Source organism: Tigriopus californicus, chromosome 6 (assembly GCF_007210705.1).
Source record: "Tigriopus californicus strain San Diego chromosome 6, Tcal_SD_v2.1, whole genome shotgun sequence".
NCBI classification, from domain to species: Eukaryota; Metazoa; Arthropoda; class Copepoda; order Harpacticoida; family Harpacticidae; genus Tigriopus; species Tigriopus californicus.
In genome coordinates, this window is record NC_081445.1 from 3,356,447 (window position 1) to 3,373,179 (window position 16,733).

Below are 16,733 nucleotides of genomic sequence, written 5' to 3' on the forward strand. Positions count from 1 at the left end.
CTAAACCTTTTTGCCATAAACGCGATAGTGAACCTCACAGTGGAGTTTTCCGTTGTGTAGGGCTAAATGTATGTTTCCCAATATTGGCTTTAGGTTTTAAGGATAAAGCATAATTTTAAGTGCTTTTCGTTCATCATCGGGGCGTATCATCTGGCACTTCCATCGGTGGAAACATTATTTATGATTGTTAGAAAACAAAGCAAATAAGCATCTCAAGTGCTGTTTAAAATACTATATAAATATATATCTCAAGTTTTGGTTGCATTGTACCACAATATACGGGAAAGGCTTCAAAGTATTATATTTTATCATATCTTAACTTCTGAGTTACTCTCTGACATTGTTTGAATCTTGGCCAGCGTTGGCTATGATCTTCCGGAAATTTTTGAACTTCTTTCGAAGCCAAATTCGGGGGCGGTTGAATTTGAAAGCATCTTCAAAGGCCATTGTGAGGGCGGTTCGTATCCTGTGCTCAGCCAACTCACTTTCTTCGGCCCAAAGAAGGTCCAAGTTGTGGAAGTGTTTCGAAATCCATGTGACGTCATACTTGAAGTCTGGCCGGTGCAATGCAACATGGACAAGAAGTATTCTCGGGAGGATTTTGGTCGAATGCATTGGAACTTGGAACCAAACTCGAATCGGCAAGAAGCAATCCGGAGGCAATGTCTCTTCCACCTCGTCAACGTCCACATCCTATCTTGCATTCAACCAACAAAAGCCTTTAGCTTGTGAGCCCAAGCGAAGAAGATCGCTCTGTACTCACCCTAAATATTGCTAAAGGGAGATTTTCACCACAAGTGTGGTAGAGACTCAAGAGACCGTTGGTGAAAAAGGACTGCCACCAGTATGTGATTCTGAGCATTCTGAGGTGAAGCACGAGAGAGATCTCCAGCGAAGAGTTGCTCGAGTTGTTAATGCTCGTTTCGTTCAAATTGACTCGGCTCAACCGAAGAAGGCGACCTTGTTCGTAAACCCGTCGGTTATCCTCCCATCGAATATCCAGGGGTGGGAGGAATTCCGGATCATGATATCGCAGGGAATGAGACTTGGCGTGCTCGGCAACATCCACGATCCAATCTCTGGCCAGTTGCTCACACATGTGGCCCACACTGAAGAGTTCGATGATAATTACCTAGCCGATGGAACATTTTTGGTCAACTTGTTGGAACGTACCTACATATATTTGGTGGGTACGCCTCATCTAACTCCCGTTGCATGGATACCTTGGGATCCAATGGCTTTGGGATCTCCATGAATGCTCTTGATTGGAAGTATATTGGTTTTGAAGACACAATTGCTTTACCTTCGGATTCTCCCCAACCTGTTCCTTTGTCCACTGCAAAAACCTAAAAACAAAGAGGAGGTTGAGTGACAAAGTTCTTGACGTCCCATTTCGGGATTCCTCGCGATTACCTTGATCAGGTATTTCGTGTCATACTTCACGGTGATGTTCGCCCAATACCTGCTAACAAGAGGAGTGATGGGATCCTCCCAATCATCTAGAACTCTTTCTTTAAACATGGCCACAGGCGCCACCTTGGCCTCTTCAGAGCAGAGGGTATCCTCCTCTCTGAAAATGTTCCACCCTCATGAATCCGGAGTTTTGGTAAATATGGTCGGCTGACAAACTCACCCATTGGATACTTGACAATATTCGACGTAGAAAAAGTCCACGCATTTGTATAGGTTCAGGTACGTATTGCTCCACGTGACACGAAGGAAGTTCTCGTACTGGTCTTGCCGGATATCAGGCGTCTCTATGAAACTGAAGAAACTTTGGCAAATGAAACCAACCCTTTGTGGCTCTTCAATCCACCCGAAGTATTACCTTGGATCACCGTCGCACCAATAATTGTTGTTGCAACAACTCCCAGTGACATATCCTATCTCCAAGGTACTGAAGAGGACCAAAGTCAGGCATATTTTCTTCATGATTGGAGACAATTGATACTAGTGCATTTGCTTCGAGAGGCAGCTGAATTGGCATTTCCCCGGGAAACTGGCCTTTGTAATTTGTCATCCAAACTCAAACTGATCGAACGCTTCCCCAAAACTTGTTTTGTTGCAGTTCTAGAACAAAATCATCACTTCCTGCTTCTCGAGAGTAGAAACAAAACGTCTCTTAGCTGTGTATTATGCATTGATTCATGTGATGTATTTTCGGAACTATTAACAGAAGTACATGGTAGAAATATTTGATTCAACTGGTGTAGAAAAATCCTCTGACAGGTTTGGATGCAGTCTCTCTTTGGCAATACGTCCAAGAAGGATGGTAGTCAACATCTTATTTTTACAATAAAACTATTTGTCTCTTTATGTATTGCGAGCACTCCATGGACAATTGAGCTTTGTAGTGATTTGCCAATTGCCTTAGGGCCCTCGGTGTTGACTTGCAAGGGATCCACTTTCCATTGAACTGTCATCGGGAGTATCCGCTATCAAAGAGGTCTGGGTAACCACAGAAGGCATTGGTTCCACTCGGTGATGATGTTGCCAATCGGCATTGGTTCGATTCATTTTGGTGCGGAAGAAGAGGACAAACAAGAGGACGAAGAAGATCATGTAGCAGGTGATGAAATTGAGATAGGCCCCATAGTCTTTGGGCTGCTGATGGCCTTCGTCATCCATGGCCACGCAGGACTGTATTTTCATCTTCTCGGCAGAGAGAGGTTGTCCCACAAGGTTCTCCACTTGCATCAATAGAACCCCTTGGATAGCACTGGAGAGGAACAGAAAGGCTGTCCCAGTGGCCTGATCGATGGGATATGTGCACTCAACCACCAATTCAAGTCCCAACGGGTACACGCCAAGAGCTGCGGCTCCTAGGAGAGAGCATGAAATGAGAATCGGAATGGAGTTGTCCGGCACGCGGAAGAAGTAGGCTATGAGGATCATGGCGACGATGCCAATGATGCTCGCAATTCTGCAGATGAGGACTAGCTGCTTCGTTTTGTAGGCAATAATCCCAAAGACAAAGGATGACAGGAACCCGCTGAAAAGGATAAGGGCTCCAGCCACTCCCGAGAGCTGATCAGAATAGCCACTGGAACAAAGGATCTGCTCAATTTTGGTCGAGATAGTCGACACGTATCCCATGGCGCCGCCAATGAAGAAGAACATGATGATGAACGCCTTATTTGTGACGAGCTCCTTGATGCTGTGCAAATAATTCTTGGGCTGGATGGTCTGCATGGCGGCACTTGGACTTGGTGGGCTTGGAGGCCGGTCCGAGGTCACCTGCAGGGTCAAAAACGGATTTGTATATATATATATATTAAATTTATCATCATTTTACCCATCTGTACTATAGAGTCCAAACTGAGAGATGCGACTCTTCCGTTACCTTCCACAGAGTTAAGATTGTGCCCAAGGCTGCAGGGATAAACCACACGATATTCATGGTGGGAATATCACTTGGTGCTCTGACAATAAACGGGGTAATGGCTTGGCCCAGGACAAGTCCCATCGGATTGGACATGCCGATCAAAATGGTGGCCATGGTCCTCTGATTGTCGCTGAACCAATGCTGACTGATCTTGGTGGGTACGCATGAGATAAAGGGACAAGCGATGCCCGTCATTGCCTGACCAATCAAGGCCAATATGAATTTAGTGTTGTCTGGAATATCATCAGCCAGGTACGGAAAGCTGCTCAGGCAGCACAAAGCTCCGCCTAAAAGGAAGAGAAACCTTCTGAACACTCATTCATCTCATGTCTCGGAAATAGGACTTGAAACCTACCCAGACCCGTGAGAAGTCCCCCGATGTGAAGGCCAACCTTCAGACCAATGTTTTCTACCACATAGGTAGCCAGAAGACAACATGGCACACCAAGCCCATATGAGATGGTGGGAATGAGGTCCATGGTCTCTCCTGCCTGGTCGTAATATTTTGCCGCCATTTTCGTCACCGACGGGAACGCCACCCAATGGCTGTAATTGGCTAAATTGAGTAGAATCACAGTTATCAAGAGCCACCACCGTTGGGGATGGGACGCATATTCAGTTATGACTGGTTGGAGATTGGCCTCTGGATCCAAATGTTCCATTATCTCGGGCTCAATGTCCTTGGTCTTGAGTTTCTCAATGTCCGTGTTCATTCGGTTGAACTTAAGCTTCTTGGGTTGGAGGAGCTGCCTCTCCTGCTGCTGGAGCTTAAGGTCCTTGTTACCCATTTTCATTGATTTTGTACTGATTCGTCAAAAATCGAAGGACCACACGCTTGCTTGGCGACTGTCGAGGAAAGCGGACTATTCCCAAGCAAACGTCTATCAACAATAGAGTGCGCAATTGAACAAGCTCGATTGTAATCCGCTCAAACACGACAGTGCAAAGTAGGCCTATCTTTGCGCACTGGAACGTTGTAATTCCAGTGTTCTTGGAACCGCCACCTTAGACGAGAACGTTCCTCTGGTCTCAATGAAGCACATGAAACCCACGATTTGAGTAGTGCACAGATCACAGGATATAACGAGGGACATCAGCTAACACCATGCCAAAAAAACAGGTTCTCTTCAATCCGCATGGGCAAATCAAACAAGTGTTTCTCTTTCAAGTACAACACTCCATATTCTCATGATCTCGATCCCCAAATCCGACTGTCAGGAGGACTAAAGTATCAAGCTTTCAAAACAAGACGACAAAGGGCAGGAAACACAGGCTTTGTGTCTGAGGAAAGCACAATGACCTGTTGAGAGAAGCCTCCCCTCGGTCTTAATCACATTTCCTTGGATCCAAGAATCCAAGAAATCACAACCGAAAACACTCTTGAGACGTGATGTGTGCGCTTCTGTCAAAAGTAATCCTCACAATCCGTACCCCTTCCTACCCCTTACCCTCGCACAACCTCAGTGAGTGTGTACAAGGGACTGCAATTGGACTGAGCTCTAGACTGAGGGCTCTTTGTCTCCTTCACCCCATGGTAACAGGGCATACACTCATACACATTCGTGCTCTTGCTCACTTCTGATCGCTCACTCGTTTGCTCCTCGCTCGTGTTCGTGCGTTCTTCATTGCCCTCTCGTGGACAGCTGGATAGAAAAACTTTGGCGAGCAATGCAAGTCGAAAACCCCGAGTGGAAGTGGGTGACCAGAGACGAGTTGTACATATTGTATATATTGTACATATAATACTACATATGTACGTTCGGATCCGAGTGTACTGTACAAATAAGTTTGCGCTCACGGGACACTTTTTAATGTTTTATCTTTTCCAACATATCGGACTTTGAACTGAGTGCAAAATCAATCTATCCTTTGCCTATATCGTGGATTCTTGAGTGCCGATTGTTGTGTAAGAATATGCAAATAACTACTGAAATGACAATGGAGCATGCCTGAGCGAGATAAGGGCTCACTGAACGGATTGGGCCTGGATTGGGCAAGGAGAACATACGCACTTATTGCGCCAAGTAAGCTGTAGAGAAAGCTGGAAAATGACGGAAGAAATATTTCGAGAAGCATCAAGATGCGGAAATGCGGTCATTCGCACTGTATGTATGCAGTCATAAGAGACCAAGTGCATAAACACATTGCCAACCATGTGTAATTAGTTCTTTCCACAACATTTGCCGATTTGTCTTATTTCTTAGTTAATAGCTTGTCCAGTAATGAATGGAGAATGTCTGGAATTTTTTATATTTGTTTACCCACAATGAGGAAGGAAATGGGAAGCAAAAATTACTGAAAATTCCGAAGGTGGTGGTACAAGAATAAACGTATGGTCAGGAGGCGTTATTCAAATTGTCAATTCAAGTGTCAAATGGTTGTTAGCTTTATCTACCTGGACATAAACAAGCGAATAGATCGCCGTCATACCATGAAAACTTTTAAAATCTTTTTGTGGAAGTTTCATCGATAAAGAAAAATTAGCCAGGAGTTATAATCCAAAGCAACACAGGTTGGAAAAGCAAATACATAAGAAAGTTACCAAGGTTTTTGAAACTGTATATGTATGGATATACTTTTCCTTTAGGTCGAGAGACAAAGTTAGAATAGTGACAACTGGACCTCGAAGAAAAAAAGCTTAAAGGACCATAAAAACTTTTTTTTTTCGAGGCCTAATGATGAACCTCCATCAGCCACAAGTACAGTCCTATTTGGAATATGGGTCACCAATTTGGCCTGAAGTAAATTCAGCGAGTCTTCAAAAGGTAGAAAAGGTTAAGGATTCTTTCGCACGGTAGATAACAGGGTTGAATAAGTTATCCTTTTGGGATAAGCTAACAACGCTTAAAACCTTAACATTTTGTGTTCAAAGGAATTAGGAACGTTACGAGATGTTGTACGGTTTTAAATGTGCACGTATCGTCCATAGTCCCTGTCCAAATTCAGGAACGACCACATCGTACTTTGATAGGAGAGGCCTCACTTGTAGGCACGGTGCGATTTTGGGCTGATGTAGTTGATTTTAAGATCCAAAGACTTTTGAAGTCAGTTCTGGCATTCGTTTGGTATTCTGCACAACTTCTCATGATGGTTAAGTTGGTTGACGGGCGAAAAAACTACAAAATGCACTTTGAAACAGCTTTAGAGACCAAATTTTACCAAAAAACTAATGCAATAGGTTTTTAGAGCACATTAAGGTACTAATATACACAAAATTATGTGAAAATCTATTGAGCAACAGCGGAGTGATATGGCTTTAAGTGAACTTTTGGCAAAATGTGCCTTATTGCAATTTGCAAGACTTTCAATAAGATTTTTCATCAATAAGTTATCTCTATAATACCTCTAGCAATTCATCAAATATTGTAACATTTCGTCATTAAAGCTATTCGGACATTTAGGCAAGCGCTGGTACCAGCAAACAAACTTGCCTGCCAATGACAGTAATGCAAAACTGGCGTTTCAAACTGGTTTCAACGAAGCTGACCTTTCGTCATATAGCAATGCGAAACAAGGGTCAGCTTGTCAAAAACGGGCTTGAAGCCCCTTGCAACACTCACACTGGTACCAGCAAACAAAGGAATCTGCCAGAGCTTGCCTAAACGCCCCCATAGTCATCCAAAACACTTTAAAATCTAAGTATTTGAAAAGATATTTTGTTTTTAGATAGCTGAGCAGCTCTTTGTCTTTGTAGTCAAAATTTTATAACTCTTATACAGGTTTCAAGTTCTCAGTTTTGTCCATTTTGAGGGAGGTCCTTCGACCAATCCCAAAAATTTAGAAATATGTAACTAATATATTTTGTGTAAATTTGAAATGAATGTGTCACTTCGTGAATCAGAATTCAACAAGAAAGTTTTTTGCTGTGATTGATTAGGGATGAAAATTGTTAAATTGTTTGAGACTAGCTAAAGCCCTGAGGTTGACTTTTATAAGAAAGAGTGGATCAAAATATGATTAACTACCTACTGATTATAGCAATGTCATTCAGTCGTTGACCTAATGCCATTATTCAAGGCCAATTTGGATGGCCACTTTTCCAAAATTCCTGACTAGCCTTCCGTTCAGTGTTTTGTAAATGTGCAAATACCAATTCATTAGTAGAAAGTCATTTATTGTTTATGACCCTCTTTTACATTATGAGTGACCAACGTTATCCTTTACATTGGCTTGCAATCTTTGCATTGTTTACAAAATCCGTGAAATATAATGTAGCCAAAAAAAGACCGTAATTATGTTGATTTTACCCTTGAAAGGATTTTATGATCATTCTCTGAAAAATTTGATTCGATTTCTTCACAAAAACTGCATTTTTAGGATGACCAAGTACAATGCTAAAGATTGCCATGCCCAGCTTTTACTTTTGTTATTCTTATCGGTGAACTTATAAGTGACTTAGCAAACACCAACTGACAAATTCCTTTAAAGAACTATTTGCTATCTTAAATGTTAGTGCGAACAGACTGCAGATTTAGGGTCAGTCAATGATCCATACAGATCTATTTTTTTCCTCTTCCGATATTGACCTAGAATGGCTATACATGGGGGAAAAAAATCACAAGATCCCCGGTTTGCCATCAATTTGCTTGACCCGTTTTCGCGATCCTTCAAAAACGTGTTTTGTGGCTCCGTAGACCCTACTCGTCAATGACAATCCATGCATGAAATCTGGCTCAAAAGTCAAGGTTATCACCGAGTTGATTCAAGTAGCAAAGTGCTTTTACACACGTTTGTTTGAAAGCAAGATTAGTTACTAACAACTCAACTGTTTTGTCAAGTCAAATAAATATCCGTCCATCAATGCATCGTGGACCCTGTACTTTGATTTCAAACACCGAAAAGTCCACTTTGAAAAGTGAATGAAATCGACTAAAACGAAATGATTGTCGGAATTGCGATGTAACTAAGCATCTTGGATAGTCTTGGCTAAAAAAGATATGGGCAGGAAAGATTTCAGACTGGAGGACACGCAAAAACTCGTCCTAAAACTACTTTGCCTCGTTTTTTTTTGTGGGCCTGACTTTTTCATCCTCTCTTCGCTCGTGATCCAAGTGATGAGAAGTCAATGAACTCGTTGTTATGGCCTTAGCAGCACAGTACATACATTTCTTTCTCGTTTTTTTCAAATGCTGCGGTGAATAGAATGGATGGAGTGGAAGAAAGTCCAAACAGTTTTTATCTCCAGGGGATTTGAGTGAAGCAATAGCAGCTTGGGGATGTTGGATGGCGTTCTCGGGACTAGTCTATAAACTCGTGTCAACTTAAAAGTCCGATTGATAATGCGGCCTTGACAACAGGTGATGACTTCAGTTCTGAAAGTGTTGTGGCAATTGGAATTGCAATTATGCTTGATCTGGATTTCAAGGAAGTCCTAAGACGAGGATTAGGCACAAGCATTTTGATTATTGGAATGGTGAACCTGCATGAGAATGTCAGCAAAAATTTTGGGAGGTCATAGAGGCACTTTTCAATTCTAAAGGGGTGCAAAAAAAACAAGATACCAATCGCTATATATTAGACAAAGTACTTTCCTAAGATTTCAAAAAAAAAACCATCATGAAGATAGAAAATCTTACGATAGGAAAATCAGTCCAAAAATTGCTTTTTTTGGCTAATAAAGTATTTTTTAAGTATGTTCACGAGTAAAGCTGTGACAATTTATAAATGCAATCGCATACGAACCATTCCTTTCATGGACAAAAGAACGGAAACGCCAATTGAATCGCTTAAGAAAGAACTACTAAGCCTCAAAAGTACGAGTGACCTCTCAAAATTATCCTCTTATATTAATGTCACATTCAATATTTGAATAGTTATGGGCATGGACGGCAGCGATGGGAAAAATTGAGATTGATCGAATTTCTGTCACTTTCTGCCACAAGTGGCAAAAAATGGCAGAAATTGTTTGAAGGTGATTAAAAATGGCCGCCGGTGGTTAGAATAACCGATCTTGATTCTAAAAGATATCAAAGACAAGAAAGATGATATGGGTTGGATAAGATTTTCAAGTGTCCTTTGCTAAAAGCATTTTGGTGTTGCATTGGGTGAAATGCAAAATGTTCCTCGAATGAAATTAGGGTATAGTTTTTATACTGTTTGATGGGTTGATTGAATTGATAACAGTATCTCTAGACTGTTGATAGTATCCAAGGCCTAGCCAAAACAAATACAGTTCTTTTCATGGTCATGAAAATGGTTCTTGAATGCGTTATAACTTTATTAAATGCCATTGTCGTCATTTTGACTTAGAAAAACTTAGTCCTGACTCAGATCGATTGCGGTGGCAAAATTCAAACTCGGTCACACTCCAGTGACGTTTAGTGGTTATATCTTACATTCGATGCAAAATATCCATCCCAGGGTGTCAAAGCTCCATACAGGTAGGCTTTAAAATTAACGGAGGTGATCGTTAATACTAGAAAAAGATGATTTAGGATGATTTAACGAGGCATTTTACCAACAAGGGTATAACTCAGCGATGGCAAAAATCGACTTTGAAGGAATTTCTGCCCCTTTTGCCGCCATTTCCTCCAAAGTGGTCAAAAATGGCTTTTAATGATTTCGCATCCAAGTAATATCTTCGTTGGCAAAACTTCACTGTGAAGGAATTTCTGCCACTTTCTGCCACCATTTTCTGCCACCTGGTCCAAAATGACATTTAATGATTTCTCGTTACTGATGAGGACACTTTTTAAATGGTGGCGAAATTAAAGCCTTGGTCGGTTTTCCTTTATGCCTTTGACATTTTCATTCTCTCAAAGATGTACTTGTTAGCTTGTGATCCTCCCAAGGCACACCATAGAAAAACAAGCACCGCCATACAACGCTTTTAAGGCGTTTTTTGGGTTGCAGGTTTATGCGACAATCTCAACCACTTTGGTAGTTGTAAACACATTAGAAGCGAAGTATAGCTTTGAAAACACAGGATTTTAAAGATTTTTCTTCAAATTAGTCACTCGTTGTTGTAAAGTGTGTACACTTAAGAAATGCATTCCCAAGACTTGCCTGAGGGCTTGGTTCAAATTGGATATAAACTGAATGAAAAACGGAGACAAATATAAATCAGATCAATTTTCAAATTGAAAAGCTGTGGGGGGCTTCGTACATAAAAATAGCTTCCGATTGATATTAGTATATCTGTTCGTGCTCAAAATATTCTATTCGTTCTTCGCAATCAATTTGTTCCTCTTGGACATAAGAAAAAAAACGAGCTTCGGTAATCAAGATAAGGGGATCAGGATGAGGACCAAACGCTAAAACAGTCGTTTGTCAATCACCAATGTGACCTTAATGAAACACATGTTGCATTTTTCGTGCTCTCGTGCAGATCGCAGGCATATTTTCGTTTTAAACAAATGCTTACGATGTTAGCGTGAAATGTCTTGAAAAGTCAGTGGCTCACTCCTTGGGTATGGTAGCCGATATGTTACGATGTAGGGCAAAATGACATCAATAAAATTTTTACCAAGGAAGAAGATCTAAGTTAACATTTCTCGGCGCTGGAGTTATTTTGCTACTGCTTACCCCTTTATTTTCATGTTTAATTTTCAATCCCATATTGCGGGTTAGAATGCATTGTGTAGTGCAAATTTGGAATTTTATTTCAATTTTGGAACAAAAATTGACCCGTTAGCTAGTGTTCTCTTGCCTTAAGGGTTTTCCGTATCTCTTTGGAATATCTCACTTGCCAGGCTCAAACAGTTTTTGGTTATCAAGAACATCTTGCAAATATTGGTCGAGTTTTTTTTTTTTTTATCTTGGCTATTTTTCAGGGTGAAGAGACTAGAGGTACAACTGTGCTGGCAAATATCGGTATTGTATTTTTGCTCTTTTGTACAAAGCATTTGGATTCCATGATCGCTTTGAGGAAGAATCTTGATCAATATCTTAGGCTTTTGTCAAATAAAGTGGCAATAGGAGAGCACTTGCACTAGGATAAACTGGGAAGACTGGGACTGTGCCGTAAAAGGTATCCACTGCTATACATTTTCAAGATTGGCCTTTACCTTTGATCTCAATTGGGTTTTGGATCATTGCAGTGATTGTAGAGATTTACCGCAAATCAAGGTGTCGTAAGATATTTGAGCTCTGCTTATGCTATTTATTTGTGAGAAAACTTGGCTTCAAACATGAAATCAAAGAAGATGTCTTTCGACGAAACCTTAAAGTTTGATTCTTTAAGCACCAAACCAAGGAAACCTGAAGCACCAAAAACCAACCATTCATGTCTTTACACGGCTGAAAAGGCAAAGGAAACTTTGTTAATTACTTATTAATTGGGGATGACAAATTATGAGTTCTAGCATGGAAAGCTCAAAGTCACCTCGAACCAGGACTTTGAAGCCTTTTCCAACACCGTAGCGATCCGAAGTGAATCTTAATCGGATAGAACTGCCGGCAGAAGTTAATTCACGCGAAGGTCCAGTTCCACAGAAGCCCAAGTTACCGGAAGTTGTCCCAAAGAAAGCAAACATATCGTAACCACATTTTTCTTCTAATTCAATATCCATGTCCTCGATCTTCACCTTCAGTTCATGACCAGACGAGGTCTAAAAACAAGAACAACGGTCTGCCTGTATAAGTACTTGAAAATTTTTGTGTACATATATAGAGGAGTGCACTACCTTTCACACAAAAGATCTCAGCAATTCATTCAATTTGGAAATCATACTTCATCATCAAGGTGATGGCTCCCAAACTTCCAAACTTAGTTTTGGCACAGTCTTTACTGACCTCTAATTCCCACTCGCAGTGGTCATAGTTGCCATAGTGTCCAGAGAGTGGATACTGAACCACCAGTTGAGATCCCGCGGGCATAAATCGTTGGACCAAAGTCGAACATGTGGAGAGAACGGTCTCTGTTGTTGAAGGAATGGTTGCCGTCGCGGACCCTGGAATTAATCTTGAGCTCAGCCCACGCTTTACTTCTTCTTTCTTTGTCAAATAGTCCTCCATCGAGTAATCATTCATCACTAGACCTAACAAATAACCTTTTGGCAACATAACTTTCTTAGCTTTGAGAACATGCATTTACTTGGTTATCCATTGAGTTTCTTCGTTTTCTTTACACAAAAAAAAGAGATTTCTTTTCCGCACAATGTTATGGTTTACTTCTGATTTTTTTGCTGATTTTCTTCTTGAGCCGAATCATATTGCTTAAGCGCTGTTGTGATTTTGTTTGTTTGGCTGAATATGAAGGAAGGCTCAACTTAAGTTCCAGTGATGGGATCAAATAAATTTTCAAAATCAGGATCGCCACGAAGCTAAGAAAGTCAAAACACTTTTTTTATTGTATTGGAAAAGGTTAGGTTTGACCAAGGACACCTCTACCATTTTGGAGTTCTGGAGAACTCCTTGGTTTCACCAAAAAAGTAAGCTTAGTTTGATACAAGAAAAATCAGGGTTACGTTTTAAGACCACCTTAGGGGTTTCCGATATTCCTAATATAATGCCATAAGACATTGAAAATGTAAATTGGCAGCCCTAGTTGTAACCCCCGAAGATTTTTTATTTGATCCCCATCAGTACACTCAATTGTGCCCCCCTTTTCCGGACCTTCCCAAGCAAAACATACTGAGTTTAAATTGCCACTCAAACTCGTTGGTATGCTAAAACACGGACTTCTAGAATTATGGACTGCAAACGAGCTTCCCGCCGAATCGGGCTGCTCTTGGTCATAGCCACTCTGAGCCAATTTTCGAATTAAAGTAATGAAAAAAGAAACGTAGATCTCCTTCAATGAAGGTCCGTCATTTTTATACCGTTCACTTAAAAAGTGGATCGTTTCAAAGTTATGTTGTCAAAAGATTATGTAGCTGACCAAGAGCAGGCCGAAATTTGGAATTTTATCTATTGTTTACTGGATAACTTTAACCATACCTCCTGAGTTCCACAAGCATAGCTTTGGGCTCAAATTTGGCCAAGTTCATATATTCAACCAGATATTTTGGTCGTTTGAGCTACTTATTTGGAATCAGGAGAACGGTTTAGGAGATACGAAATGTCGGATTCTGTTCACAGTCCACATATCTAGGAGTCCGTGGGTAAACAGTGTAAGACTTTGTAACCATTAGACATTTTGGAAAACATCGAGTGACAAAATCCTCTAGTTGGGGATTTAGTGGTTTTTCTCATAACGGTAAAAAGAAAATATATAAGGAAGTACCTATTCAGAAAAAAAGAAGTTTAGAAGGAAAATAAATGAAGACCAAATTGACCACTCGGCTAAAAATATGAAAAAATTAACAAAAATTAAAAAAAAAAACGAGTCAAAAAAACGACGAAAATTGGAAACTCAGCAAATACATTTTTTTTCGGCCAAAAAGGCCTCAAAAAGTGCTAACCCTACCACATGAGTCGGTGTCTGAGCCAATACTGGCAAATATCTGCGCATTTTCTCGGATTTTGCGAGCGCAATTGTTTTGAGTGTTTCCAACAGGGACGTTCTGGAATCGCACATCTGGGTTGGAATACAGGTTTACCTTCGATTGATAATCAGAACTCCAATACCTGAGGCAAAGAACGATTTCGTGATAAAACAAAATTATTTCAATCCTACGTACAACCACTTAAAAGGTTGTAGTGGGCGTACGCCATTATGGTGCGGTGTCCAGTGCCAGGAATCAGGTAACCAAATTCATATTCATGGTAATAAGCCTCGGGTACATAGGCGCGATCATGCTGGCATCCCAAGTTATGACCAATCTCGTGACTGAAGGTATAACTGGCAATGGCGCAATCCCTTTTGGACAATCCAAATGGAACTTGTGGGTTCCCAATGTAGGCCTTTCCGCATTGATCTGGGGTGGTCTCATTCACAAGAAGATGAGCAAAATCTGCCGTTCCTCGCAGATTGGCGCGGCTTCCTGTAAAATTTGCACTCAGAGAATATCTATTACGCTTTCAATCTGAATTGCTCAAACTATCTGAAGCTATGGTTGGCTAGTTGTTCCAAACCGCTTAAATGTGTTCCCATTTACCTTTAATGTTGAGAAATTGGGTTAAAATATGTTCCTGATCTCGGTTTTCAGTGATGTTATCTAGTTGTTGGGTACAAAGCAATTGCAACCGAATTTGGGTTTGAGAGTCTCTGAAGCAAGCATTGGCTTGACTGATCATGTTCGAGATGTAGGCATTCACGTTGGATTCTGCTTCGGCAAACTGCTTGGTGTAGTAGATCTTGATGGTGGCCACGTACGTCCCATCAGCATCTTGTTGGAATTGACCTTGCTCTAGCCGGTCCTCGACATCGGTGAGTCCTTCTAGGGCGGTTTTGGTCTGGGGTTTGTTACGAAATGGGGATAAGTTCCACCCCCAATATGCAGAATTAGAAATCGAACACTCACCATCAACTCCAAGTCCCTCATTGTGGAGTTGGCCGTGGTCTTCTTCACCTTGAACAACTCCGGGTCCTCCTGGGCTAAAACGTAACAATCGCCGCCAGTATGGTCACAAGGCGCCAAGTTGAAGACCTTGTCATCCTCATGAATGACGGCATTGACTTCATTGGAACCCGAGGCAAAGAAGGTGATGGTCATGGAGTTCAACAGGTCTTCAGATCGATAAAACGTTGTGGTTGATCCGGACTCAACTCCTGTCAAGAGAGTGAGGTTTAGACAACCATCTAGGAATGATTGGCCGAAATAAATGATGGTCGGTTACCTGGTGAAGATTCAACTGAGCTGACCTTCTCTCCATTGGGCAAGATCAAGGGTTGGTTGCTTCTCAGTGATGCCAAGTCTATGGTGACTTGCTCACAACTGATCCATTTGCCATTCTTACAATATGGAATAGGACCCGATGTGGGATTGGAAGAAAGTTGCACAAAGGATTTGGCAGCGAGGTTTCTGGAGGAAAAAAAGATAACAGCTCTGGATTAATTTCCAACCGGGGAACATTGACCGAGTTGGTAGTATGTAACTTGCCGAGAAGCAACCTTGAAAACCAGTGTCAACAACGACAAGACAGCTAGATTGGTTACAGCTCTCATTTTGTTGAACGACGGAGACTGTTGATGTTGGCAAGGACGCTCGTGGCAATATTTATACTGATTTCTAAATTGCTTTTGGTGCTAAGGTATTTTTCCATGCGAATATTAGAAACAACTGCAATATCATTAAGGGTCGAGGAAATATTTGATCTTTTCAGGCAAGATATTACTCCGTATTTTCTCCAAATGGGCTTCTGGGGCCAAATATTGCATATTTTCCCTCACATAATATACAATATCATTTATATTTGACGTATTCAAGAACAAATATCTCATATTTATGTATTCCTTGTTAAGTGCTTTCAGCCATGTGTTACACATTGGAATGCAAATATCTTTTGTTAAGTTATCTTGTGTTGGATATTGCCTTCCGATATCAATGCGGAGATTGATGCCTCTCTCAACATCATAGTGTCACACTATTGGAAAGTAATGGACAAACAGTCAACAAATTTCATTTTTTGCATTGGTTCCTTAAACGAAATAATGTATAGGTCAGACATGGTCTTGCAATGGTTATGCAAACTTTAAAATGATTCATAAAATCCTTTATTTACTAACTGGGAATTTAGAATATCATTAGTTAAGCAACTGAGTTTAGAATGAGACAACTTTGCAACTTTGTTGTAAATGGAGAGTTTGAAAACTGGTTGGAATGGAGAATTGTAGGAAAAATAAAACGAGTTAAATTATGCTGGACGACATTAAGCTCGAACTGAAACGGCGGGAAATCTAAATTTTGCTAGTGAACTTTGATGGTGGAGATGGTTCTAGCGCAGTTGGTTAACGCGCGACCGAGTTAAACTCGGGTTCATGGGTTCGATCCCAGGTCTCCCCCCCCCCCCTTCTAGTGGATCATCGCCTCGAATGGCGGCCCCAGAACCCAGAATGGGACGAAATAGATGTATATACTGTAAACATTGAAAAAGACCTATGATCCAATGAGAAATATCTCGCAATAAAGAGTTTTTTTTTTTAAATGAGTAATTTCTTTCTAAAACGGTTTATGAGGTACAATTTAGTGCACATATTAAGGATCCCTAAGACATGCAGATTCAGGTGGGATAGGTCTCATTTCATTCCATTTCTTTTCATGCCCAGTACCCCAGTGTCAAGAGTTTGAACATTCCCTGAACAGAAAAGAAACGCCACTAGAGGTGTCTTTTGTCTGTGCAACCCACGGAAAAGTAAGACACACTGGAAGAATGATTGCACCTCTCCCAAAACGCACCTTGCTTATTTTCTAATTTTCGAACTTGTGGAAAGGATTGACAACAACTGGCCTAGACAGCATGAAAAGGTGACTCACATCTGAAAATTATGAAGTTAACCACTATAACCAATATTCTCTGATACTGA

At 41.0% G+C, this 16,733-nt stretch overlaps 3 protein-coding genes across 4 annotated transcripts; all 3 read right to left on the minus strand.

Moving 5' to 3' along the window:
- Positions 1–217: 217 nt before the first annotated feature.
- LOC131882579 (uncharacterized) lies at positions 218–2,031 on the minus strand. The gene is made up of 6 exons (XM_059229771.1): positions 1,829–2,031; positions 1,634–1,765; positions 1,414–1,570; positions 1,174–1,346; positions 764–1,109; positions 218–693 (listed from the first exon to the last, which is right to left on the minus strand). The coding sequence occupies exons 1-6, from the start codon at positions 1,930–1,932 to the stop codon at positions 328–330; spliced, it is 1,278 nt and encodes a 425-aa protein (XP_059085754.1). The 5' UTR covers positions 1,933–2,031; the 3' UTR covers positions 218–327.
- Positions 2,032–2,127: 96 nt separating this feature from the next.
- Positions 2,128–5,332, minus strand: LOC131882576 (solute carrier family 49 member A3-like). Its single transcript, XM_059229767.1, has 3 exons — positions 3,741–5,332; positions 3,344–3,672; positions 2,128–3,237 (listed from the first exon to the last, which is right to left on the minus strand). The coding sequence occupies exons 1-3, from the start codon at positions 4,177–4,179 to the stop codon at positions 2,371–2,373; spliced, it is 1,635 nt and encodes a 544-aa protein (XP_059085750.1). The 5' UTR covers positions 4,180–5,332; the 3' UTR covers positions 2,128–2,370.
- Positions 5,333–11,465: 6,133 nt separating this feature from the next.
- Positions 11,466–15,469, minus strand: LOC131882577 (peptidyl-Asp metalloendopeptidase-like). 2 transcript variants are annotated; one of them, XM_059229768.1, is made up of 9 exons: positions 15,310–15,468; positions 15,047–15,231; positions 14,731–14,978; positions 14,365–14,662; positions 13,977–14,250; positions 13,734–13,894; positions 12,119–12,276; positions 11,709–11,934; positions 11,466–11,623 (listed from the first exon to the last, which is right to left on the minus strand). In XM_059229768.1, the coding sequence occupies exons 1-9, from the start codon at positions 15,372–15,374 to the stop codon at positions 11,616–11,618; spliced, it is 1,623 nt and encodes a 540-aa protein (XP_059085751.1). In that variant the 5' UTR covers positions 15,375–15,468; the 3' UTR covers positions 11,466–11,615. The 2 variants fall into 2 exon arrangements, with proteins under 2 accessions (XP_059085751.1, XP_059085752.1); XM_059229769.1 differs by lacking the exon at positions 11,466–11,623 and having other exon boundaries at positions 11,795–11,934; positions 12,010–12,276; positions 15,310–15,469.
- Positions 15,470–16,733: the final 1,264 nt, after the last annotated feature.